The sequence below is a fragment of the Globicephala melas genome, chromosome 20 (assembly GCF_963455315.2).
Source record: "Globicephala melas chromosome 20, mGloMel1.2, whole genome shotgun sequence".
Classification (NCBI taxonomy): Eukaryota; Metazoa; Chordata; class Mammalia; order Artiodactyla; family Delphinidae; genus Globicephala; species Globicephala melas.
In genome coordinates, this window is record NC_083333.1 from 52,034,410 (window position 1) to 52,045,484 (window position 11,075).

General features: G+C 47.5%; 1 protein-coding gene across 9 annotated transcripts in view; it reads right to left on the reverse strand.

The window, feature by feature from the left end:
* The window catches only part of MSI2 (musashi RNA binding protein 2), a 389,160-nt gene extending 378,435 nt beyond the window's left edge, over nt 1–10,725 (reverse strand). For all 9 annotated transcript variants that reach the window (XR_009560254.1, XR_009560253.1, XM_030881655.2 and 6 more), the window contains exons 1-5: nt 10,629–10,725; nt 10,288–10,328; nt 9,887–9,968; nt 9,092–9,176; nt 5,225–5,266 (exon numbers count right to left, since the gene is read on the reverse strand). Coding sequence is in view for 7 of the 9 variants with exons in the window: in XM_030881655.2 (XP_030737515.1) it covers nt 5,225–5,266; nt 9,092–9,176; nt 9,887–9,968; nt 10,288–10,328; nt 10,629–10,690 (312 nt within the window). In the remaining 2 variants the exon portion in view is untranslated. The remainder of the gene's footprint in view (nt 1–5,224; nt 5,267–9,091; nt 9,177–9,886; nt 9,969–10,287; nt 10,329–10,628) is intronic.
* Between the last annotated feature and the right edge of the window lie 350 nt (nt 10,726–11,075).

Genomic DNA, 11,075 nt, shown 5'->3' on the forward strand with positions numbered 1-11,075 from the left:
GAAACGAAAGCACATGAGGAGAGGCAAAAATCCAGGGAAAGGACATTTGTAGGAGAAGGTGCCCTCCCCCCTGAGCTGACACCTGCTGCTACCGGGAACGAAGGAAGCAGCCAGGCTCCCCGAAAAGAAGCTAAACCACTAATCCCCCGAGGCCCTCGCTGCTGCGGACGAGGGCTGCAGACACCCCACCACATCCCTGCTGGCGACAGAAACCCACCGGCAGGTCGGTTAACTGTGGCTGCCCAGATGACAGCTGCACATCACCCAGGATCTGCAAGACACTTGGAGGACCCGACCCACAGCAGCAGGGGAGGCCAGATGTCGAAAACTCACCCCTCGCCCTTGAGAAGCTGCCGAGAAACTGCTCCCCCGGAACAGGACGTGGGTGCGTGAGACACCCAGGCTGCGCTGAACCCATCTGGAGAGCCTTCCAGGGCGCAGGAAAACCCGGCTTCTGGCTCAATCTTGCCACAACTTAGCCATGCGGCCTGTGACAATCGACATAACTCCTCTGAGTGTCAACTGCCTCCCCTGTGAAAAATGCAGGCTGGATTCCACACACTCATTTAACTAACAGTTACCAAATGCCAACCATCAGCAGACCCCTGGCGTCAGGGGGCTTACATTCCAATGAAGCATTTTCTTAGGGCATTTGCACCATCGTAATTTTTCTTATTCTACACAAATAAGTCTATAATAATAGTATCAGCAGACCTTTGCCGGGTGCTACTTGGTGCCAGGCTACCGGCAAAGACTTCTGCATTCCTCTTGAAAACAGCTCCAGGGACTTCCCTGGTGGTCCACTGGCTAAGACTCTGCACTCCCAATGCAGGGGGCCCAGGGTTCGATCCTTGGTCAGGGAACTAGATCCCACATGCATGCCGCAACTAAGAAGCCCATGTGCCGCAACTAAACATGCTGCAACGATGATCCCGCGTGCCACAATGGAGACCCAGCACAGCCTAAATAAATAAATATTTTTGAAAAAAGAAAACAGCTCCATGTGGGGTGCTCCACGATCCCAGTTTTAAAGGGGAGGAAACTGAGGCTTGGCGGGCCCGAGGTGATTTGCCCAGGGTCAACCAGCTGTGACCAAAGGCAACTGGAGATAGGCTGAACAAATGAGATCTCTCTTGATAAACAGATAAGGTTCTGGCCTCGAAAAATGAAGGAGGAAAATGGTAATCAGGGGAGTGGGGAATGCTTTATTATACATGAGGGTAATTAAGGCAGATGGTGAGTTGCGCCCAGACTCACTCTTGCCCCAAGATGCTAGGCTGTCTCTTGGTTTCTCCACACAAGAAAAAGAACCCAAAAGCTTGAGCAAAATTCTTCCAGGTAGCCAACACTCCTGCCCAAAAAGACCGACAAAAGGATATGACATGATTGATCTCAATCATCCCCATTTCTCCAACGGCTTCAAATTAAGTCATCTTTTTAGAGCAGCATGACCACTTTAATCTTTAAAGATAGAGGGGAGGGAAACTCTTACATATTTTACCAAATGAAGTCATCATCCGGAGAAATAGAAAGATACAGAACAGACCTATCTTCTTCTGATCAAAATGTACTTCACTAATTAACGGCCACTAGTCTCCAAAGAGCTTCCCCTCGACTAGTTAATAATGCCCATTATACTTCACTTGAGATGTGAACATTTCTATCGCAAAGACGGAGAGATGAACTGCAGGATTCAAAACCCTTCCTTGGGTTGCTCGTTAAAATTCTCGTCAAAACAGATTTTTATTTATGTGATACATTAAAGAATATTATGACAGTCCTAATATGAAATCTGTTCTTCGCTGCCGTGGATTTTCTTTTGTATTCAGTTACAGTTTCTTTCCACCAGTCTTGTTTTAACACCTCCACGGAATATTTCTCTGGCAAGTGTTAGCACGGAGGGACGGCCAGAGAGCAGAGAAATGAATCTTAACTGAGAGACATGTTGACGCATCATTGACAAGCTCTACACCCAGTCCCCGAGGAGGGGCACAGCTCACCTTGCCACTGAGACCCTAACGCAAACGCACACAAGTTTTACTGGAGACAATAAATAAACAAGGCTTGAGTTAACGTTCTACTCTCCTGCCAGCTGGGTTTCGGCCTCCAACACTCCCTTCAGTCTGAAATCCCCCTGGTCGGACTCAAATTCTATCGGAAAATAACCGTTAACGAGGAAGACGCTCTCTCCACACCCTGCCCCAGTTCCCAACCACCACATCCCATCCTCAGCCCCAGAACCCTCTGAAAGACGCCCGGAGGGCCCGATGTTGAGGGACACCAGTGTCACACCATGGTATGACATCACAGGGGCTGGGCGAATCACCCAACCATGGAACCTCGAGGTCCGGAGGTGCCGGCTGTGGTTCCGTTCCGCACAGCCTGGTGACCGCTCAGAGCGACTCCACCTGCGTACCCCTCGGGGCCCTCGCAGGACAAATGCCGGGAGAGGGCCCAGTTCTGGAGCCAGGTTACACCACTTCTCAACCCAGCTGTGCCTTGGTTTCCTCATCCAGAAAATGGAGGTAATGCCAGCAGCCACCTCACAGGGCAGAGGTGAATACGAATACATCATGTCCCTACCACAGTGCCTGGCACACAAACTCAATTAACACTGTCATTATTACTAGACCTCTCACAGGAGTAGTGTGAGGGCCTCACAAAAATAACAAGAAAAACATTAGGTAACTAAACCAGAATGGAAAAGAATACATATATACGTACACACACGCACATGTACAACTGAATCACTTTGCTGTACGCCAGAAACTAACGCAGCCCTGTAAATCAACGGTACTTCAATAAAAGAAGTTAAAAAAACTAAAACAGCAGATCCCACATATGTTTTATCATACGCTAGCTCTTTTTTTAGGCACTTTACCTTTCTTCATTTATTTACTTCTCACCAAAACTCAATGAGATAGGGAAACTGAGCTTTGAGGAAGTTCAAGGATTTGCCCCAATTCACAGTTAACAAGTGGCACAGCTGGGATCCAAACACAGGCTGTTAAGCTTGAAAACAACAACAACGGTGATTAAACCAACAGTAATGATGCTGGTGAGGATGAGAATGCTAATTCTCAAGGCCCTGACCCTGTGCCAGGCTCTTTTACTCTTCACGACCCCCTTCTGAGGGCGTGACTGTCATCACTCCCATTTTACAGATAAGCAAACTGAGAGTAGATGATTTCTCAGTGTTGCAGGACCTGGGATTCAGATGGAGATAGTGGATAGGAAAGTTCCCTGTAAAGTAACGTGTGTCATAAAAGGTACTGTTATGAAATTCCTAGAATTCCATGGAAAGATGTCCTTCCCCAACTGGTGTAATGTTAGCTCACATCCAAAAGTCTGATGATTCACCTAAGCCAACCCAGACTCCGGAGTGGGGGGCACACTTTGACAAGTTTGAGAAATATTGCCTCGTTTTTAAGTTCAGTGCATCCGTGAAAAGCCAAATGCCAGAGTATATTAAAATAAAATATTGTCCTCCTGGTTTTAAAAAAAAATGGGGGGTTGGGGAGGAGCAGCAAGGGAGAGGAGAAAACAGGTCAAACCCATGGTTTGACCAAGTCAGGGATTTTTCCAGTTTCCCTCTAGGGTAATCTGATCCGAGTTCTCGGTGATCAAATGACTAACCTGGAAATTTGAAGATTCACATTTATGGAAGAAACAGCAATTCTTCCAAACTGAGGAAACGCTGCTGATCCTGGAAGCCTTCTGAAATGTCAAGGATCACACACAGTTTGGAAAGCAACCTTTAAACACTTAATACGGTCCCAAAGTTTGTGCTCAGTACAGAAATAATCTAACCTCTTTGGTTCATTAATTCTTATTATTTGCTTAAGCTTTAGGGGGAAAAAATGCCTAAAGAAAATATTTCACTATTTTTGTTTAAGGATTTGTGTTTCCTTCGAAAGAGGGAAGGGGAAGGGAAGGGAAGGGAAGGGAAGGGAACGGAAGGGAAGGGGAAGGGAAGGGAAGGGAAGGGAAGGGAACGGAAGGGAAGGGAAGGGAAGGGAACGGAAGGGAAGGGAAGGGAAGGGAAGACATGGAAGAAAGAGGGGGGAGAGAGAGAGGGAAGGGAGGGGGGAAGAGAGGGAAAGAGGAAGGGAAGGAGGCAGGGAAGGAGGAAGGAAGGAAGGAGGGAATCACATGGCAGGCTCCAGCCTGAAATTCTCAAAATACCGTCCACGACGGCCAACTATTTCTTCATTAACGTACAGAACCATTCCTTCCTTTGCACGGCTCAAAGGTTCCACTTCTGGGAGACCACGCTTAAAGAAATAAACTGAATTTGCTAAAACCACAGCACCATCCCTTTATGACCTACAGTCAAACGCTTCACCTTTTCCCCTTTCCCTTGAAAGAGCGCCAAGACCACAAGATGCGGAAAAAGTATTTCTTCCGATATTACCCGGGGAAGAAAAAAGTATAATTAAAAAGTGCAAATTTAGTGTGGAAGCCATAGGTCCTTTAAATTTCACCTTAAGCTTTATGCAGCTGTGATTTTGTGGCCACACCTGGCAAGCTCAGTGAAAATTATGTTAACTACACACTTGGGAAAAGGTGAAGGCCTATCTCAAGCCTTTCAGCAAGCCTTGTAGTACCACTCCTACAAAGGGACAACGTTTCCAGCACTTCTCCGCCCAGGCACCAGCACCTGCACCAAAGAGTAGCACTGCTGGCTTCAAGTATGCCCAGATTTACCCAACCTAACCTGAAACCGATACATCCAAACACTTCCTGTCAGATTGAGGGCTTCATGGGTCTACAAAGTTGTTTTTCCAAGAAAGGACAAGCTGTTTACTTAAATTCTGCTCCCCTCCATAAACTCTAAGTTGTAAGACCTCAGAAGAGTACCCTCCAACAAAGAGTCACGAGTAAATATCCAACTTTTCCTGATACAATCTCAGCGATGCTTAAAAAATAAATAGAACACTTGCATAAATATTGCAACAGATGGAGCTATGTCCTCCCAGGAAGGATCGGGCTTGCCCCTGCCCCCAGCTGGATGCTCAGAACCCACCTGGGGACAGCTGACTTGCAGACGCACGGTTATTTCACAGAGCGCCTGCCCTGGCCTCTCCACAGCCACGTGCTGATACCCTGAAGAAACGGTGTGCACCAGGTTTCAACGCTTCCTTGCCAGTGCTCTGTTGGAAACTTGAAATCCTTGGCAACCACCTCGGAGCGCTAAAATCCTATTACTGATTCTCCTACTTACCTTGGGTTGCGCTCGACGAGGAAATGCAACTTTGGGGTCAATCTGGGGAAAAAATGCAAAAGCAGGAGTCAGCTGCATGACTTTGAGGGAAGAAAAACAATTCTGACTAATCACCTAGTTATTAATCACTCATTTCTCAGGCTTTTAACCCAGCTTTTAGTAACTTCTCAGGCAACTTAAAATCTTCCTTAAAGTTTGATCTAAACTGCAACGGTCTCTCCCAAAATGTAACGAACACAGTGAGCCTTTCTGAAACATCCCACCATGAATTTCAATGTGTAATGCTGTAACACACCAGATCTCATGTGTTCTTATTCAGGCAAGGGCTTTGCTTGCATTAGGGCTTCATGCATCTAATTTGCAATGCATGGCTGGGAGAAAAGATGAGAACATCATCACTGAAAAAAAAAAAAAATCATAACCTGAAATTTACATGGAAGACCCTTCCAGCAGCACGGAACTGGATGGTAGTTCTTCTCCTCAATGATAACGAAACAACACAGGTGGGGAAGGGGATTCCAAAATCTTTTTAAGTCAACAATGTCCAAAAAACTCCCCATCAACATGCAACACCATGCTCTGCTTGAATTAATTCACTCATCTTGGCAAAAGTAAAATTACCTAAGATAAGTCAAAAGGATAGTTCTTTCTGTAGTTATACCTCAAAAGAAAGCAGGTGTCAAAAACTACAGAGCCTGAGTGGGTTCTTAAAAATAATAAATTAAAATAAATGGAAACATCGGACATAAATGCACCTGGATTTTCAAAATCACAGGGGGTAAAAATCTATGAGCAACCTAAACCCATATTAGAAAAGTAAGGCTGTTATGGGGAGAGGATAAAAAAAAAAAAAAAAATTACTGAAAAAAGCAGTCAGAATCTAGTGCAACACTTAGGATATTCCCGCTACCCCAACCCCAGTCTGAACGGAAAAACTACCAGTACACCAGATCAGACATCTGCAGATCTGAATCAGGGACTGGCTTTAAAACTCTGAACAATTCCCACAGAAGCATTTGAGTCTAATAGGCTGATTCGGGGCGGGGGGGGGGGGGGGAGAAGTTGTTGGACAGAAAATATGGGTAAGGAAAGAATGAAAAAATATTCCCATTGTTAGTTTTCATTAGTTTTCTAAGTGTCACAAATCTCTGGGTAAAATTCAACACGGAGCGTGGCACGAATACAGCTACAAGTTATTTATTTATCCGCTTTGGCTTTCATATTAAAATTTTCCCCTTTTAAAATGTAAATCTCAACCTTGTTTTCAGTTCTGCCATGGGGGGCGGGGGCGGGGAGAGTAATGCTTTGGGAAAAAGCACAGAGGAGGGGGAAAGTCACACCAGAGCTAACTCTGTTCCCAGACTTAACAGCCCCTAGGACCTAACCAGTAAGACATAAAGATTTACCACTTTTATTAAGGTAGTTTAAAGACCTCATAAAAGTCTGCAGCATGTTTTCCACCTTTAAACATCACCTGAGAAATGAGAGATTACTTTGCAAAAACTAAAACAGACAAAAATCTCTGATCTAGTAAACTACCCTTTCGTGGAGATTAACATTACCACAGCTACAGGTATATTCAGCACAGACTAGGAGCTGTCGACAGGAGAAATACAACAGGTGTGGATTTTCCATTCTGTTGACCAAACGTAAGACAGATATGTCTTTTCATAAACACTCTCCCAAAGTTTTTTTTTTTTTTTTTTAGCTGATCAGCACACAACTGCAATAATAAGTCACCTTGTTTGTGGGGTAAAAAAGGTGAGGAACGTGTCAGAGGTGAGGGAGCCAGAGGAGAGCAGGGAGAAGTAAAGAAAGCAGACCGCTAAAAAATTATATAGATCTACAGTTACAAAACTCGAAGCCAATTCAGAACTCCTGTATAGGGTATTGCGGTAACAGCGTGTTATACCACAATGAGAGATCTTCTGTGGGCCAAGTGTACACGCTGAGATCTTAAAAGGAGAGGACGGGTCGAGAGAAGTAAGGCAAATCCCAACCTTTTGTACATCCCTGTCAACTGTTTTTTAAAAACGAACGAAAAAGAAAACTACCAAAAGTGAAAACATTAGTTAGTTAAGTACAACTCTACTTACTGTAGCTACAAATCCTCTAGGAAAAGACTAGGGTACTATTTTGGATGTGAATGGCCGTTACCTAAACAAAGCTTTTAAGGTAACAGTAAACAAGATCCTCGTTTCCATGTCAATAAACCAACCGCTTCTGCCTCCGGCACTGAACGTTGAAACAAAGTCAAAAGCTAGGTTATACTAAATAATAGTGACCAAAACATGTCTACAAACAATTAGTGAGGGAAAACTGCAGGCGCTGCATCTGATACTGAGGGAGATGACCCACCAGACACAACAGAAATCAAATACTATTAATACTTCTCCCACCCGGGATGGACAGAGGGGTGAATAATAAATTCCCGAATTTGCCTTGAAATATCTTTCCTCTTTAATTTTACTAGCTTTTTGAACTGTCTAGCCAAGAAGTCAAAGAGATAAAAATTCTTCAGACATCCGTTATCACCCTGCAAATGACTGTCCCTGAAATTAAATGATCTGAAAGTGCAAAAAGGCTGGGCCACGAGCTAGGACAAGTTCAGTGCAATTAATAAAGCAACTTAAAGTGTGGGCCTCTTTTTGGGGGGGGGGGCGGTGGGGGGAGAGGAGGCATGCACCTGACCTCTGATCAGAGAAAAAGGGTAAATTTGCAAAATCAATTCAAGGGTACCAAAGGTGGCCAGGTTCTCGTCTTCTCTGCCATTCAGTGTTAAAGCCAAAAGGGACATGAGAAGATCACTTGTTCCACTCCTTTATTTTACAGAAGAGGAAACTGAGGCCTAGAGGCAGGGAACAACTTGCCCAAGCTCTGCACTGGCAGCTGGGACTAGAGAGAGATTCCCCACCCCACCCCACCCCTACCCCGGCCCCCATCCCACTCACCCACCACAGAGAGGTGAAGTCCCCAGCAGCCCAGCACTGTATCCCAATGTCACCTCCGGGCCCCTGCCTTAAGGCGGATGAATAAAAACCGTGGGGAAATTCTAGTAGACAAGGAAGGCAGGAGAGCCACAATAAAATGCTACGAACTCCCCTTCTTCTCCCCCATTAAATGTATTATTATACACTGATACTTTCTTCCCTTCCTCTTCTGACCTTAGAGACTTTTATCCCCTCAACAATGGACTTTAAAACCTTCTAATGCTGTAAAAGTACCCACACTCAAAGGATCTGAAAAAGAAAAGAAAAAACAAACAAACAAACAAAAAACCCACTTTGAAACCCAAGACCTTATCAGCCTTAGATTTCACACCATCTGGAGTCACCCACTGGATGCCCAGCTTGGATCTGGGAGGTATCCTTTCCTTCTCAAACCACATTCCAAATCCGAAGTGCCCAAGAGGAACCTGTTGCCTGGACTGTGATTAGTGCCCCCTCACCTCCTCCTGTCCCCAGTCCCCCTCGGCCATGAAGCAAGTTGTGCCTTCTAAGAGCCGATTCCCACAGCCACAGTTGGTAACGCGGGCTGGGCTCGGCTGACAAAGAAAAGTTGCCTCTGATCGGTGGTGGAGTTTCTTCGCAGGGTCCTTTGGCCCGGAAGATAGCCTCTCCCCAAGCCGACCCCTCCCCCAAGCCTAGGCCTGGCAGCATCTGGGGCTGCAGTGGGACAGGCTCTAAAAAGAAAACCCCAAATCCAGCCTTTGCGGCAAACTTTAGGACCGACTTGCAACCTCTGCTTCAAAATACCCAGTTCTCAGCACAGAAGCAAAAGAAGACACTGTCTCTTTAAATTGGGCTGTCAATGCCCAGATCGGTCCTGAAAAGGGGCAAACAACAACAACAAGGAAAAGCAACCTACCGTCTTGGAATCTAACTCGTGGTGGGGCTGACCTAATACTTTATCTACACTTGCTGGGTCTGCGAACGTGACGAAACCGAAGCCTCTGAAATGAGACAAAGAGGGAGAAAAACAAACAAGAAAATGTGACACCATCGAGAGCAACAAGGAGCGAGCCCTAATGCAGAACGGAGAGCAAAGTTGCCCCCGCTCACCCCCACTCCCCACCCTCCCCACCCCCTCCTGCCTACAACCCTCGGCCTCGCAAGGAAACACATCAAGGTTAATGGGGGAAGTGGAACGGGGGCAGGGCGGGTGGAGGTAACTTGGAGAACGCTGGTGTCTCCACTCTTTCGCCACCTCAGTCTCTCTCCTCCTCCTCCCCTTCCCTTTCTTTAACGCTTTGTTTTATTCCGAAGAAACCCAGGCACTTAGAGACGATCCAACCAGCTTTCTAAAGGGGCTTAAGAGTTCGGGGAGTTGGGAGTGCGGGGGAAGCACACATTTAAAAAAAACAAAAAAAACAACTATGTGGAAAGTGAATGAAGCTGAATGTCATTTGAAACAGGAGAAAAAGAAGCGACGGGAAAATGACTTAAAGCGGAGATGTGGGCATCTGTGTATCCAGAATTCAGCCCCAATTAACAATAACCTTTGGGGTTAATGGAGGAGGGGGGAGGATGGAGCGACGTTCGAAACCAGCCACATGCCTGAGCCCCATTCTAAATCCGCTTAGCTACTTCCGAAGACACCTCCAAAAATAACACTTAAACTTTGTTCTAAAATAAAGACAAAATCCAGAAGGGAATGCTTTACCTGGAGCGTTTCGTAGTGGGATCTCTCATGACCATACATTCTCTAATTTCTCCAAATTTGCTAAAATAGTCTCTAAGGCTATCTGTAGAGAGAGAAAGAGAGAGATTGGGGGGGGGGAGAAGGTGTGGAAAAAAAAAGCAATGCAAATTTTGATCAAGGACAAAAACCAAAAGTAGTTTTCTGTTGTTATTCTGGGTGTTTTTTTTTTTTGCACACGCGGGGGAAATTCGGCAACAGAGGTCGCGTAGAGGGCTCGGAAAGGATTTGCTATTTAAAAAAATAACCTTGCACAGGAGAAGTGGGGAGCCAATGGCGAGGGGGGGCTCCTACACCGGGATAACAAAGAGCAATAAAGAAGCCAAGAAGGGGGGGACCCAGGCGTCCCCCCCTCCCTCCCTTACCTGGTGAGGTCTGCCAGCTCAGTCCACCGATAAACATTTTACTAGAGGGAGAAAACATAACAGAAGTGAGCACCGATGTCAGATCGGCCATTTTGACGTGTAACTTACAAAAGCTAAAAGGAAAGCGGGGAGGGGGGGGAGCGAGCGAGCCAGAGCGCGGAGGTGGGGTGGGGGAGAAGGTGGCGGCGAAATGCAATCCAAAGGTGTGTAACTTCCACGGGGGGGGGGGGCGCGCGGGAGGGGGGGGGCGCGGGAGATGCCCGGCTCCGCGCACCGCCGTCCCCGCCGCTGCAAGGAGAGCGAGCCCGAGGCGGCGCGGTGGGCAGCGGCTGGAAACTTACCCGGGGTCGTGCTGGGAGTCGTTGGCGCTGCCCGAGGTGCCTTGGCTCCCATTTGCCTCCATATCTGAGCCCCCCCGCCCCCCCACCCCCAAAAAACCGAGCCCCACAGCGATCGGAGCGGAGCGGCGGCCGGCTCCGAGCCCCGAGATCTCCCGCTCCCTCCTCCCCCTCCTCCTCCCCCCCGCCCGGGCTCCTCCGAATCTCTCTAAGAGCGGCGGAGCCGGGGCAGCGGCGAGAGCCGTCACACGTGGGCTCGGCTTAGCTCAGCCCCGCTGCTCGCACACCCCCCGTCCCCGCCCCCCCGGCCCATCCCCACCTCTCCCCCTCCTCCTCCCCACCCCCATCCCCTCCTCCTCCTCCCCCTCCTCCGCGGCGCACGTGGGGCGGAGTTCTAGAACGTCGTGTAACCAATGCCGGTGACGTCACGCACCCCGGTGCGGCCCCCGC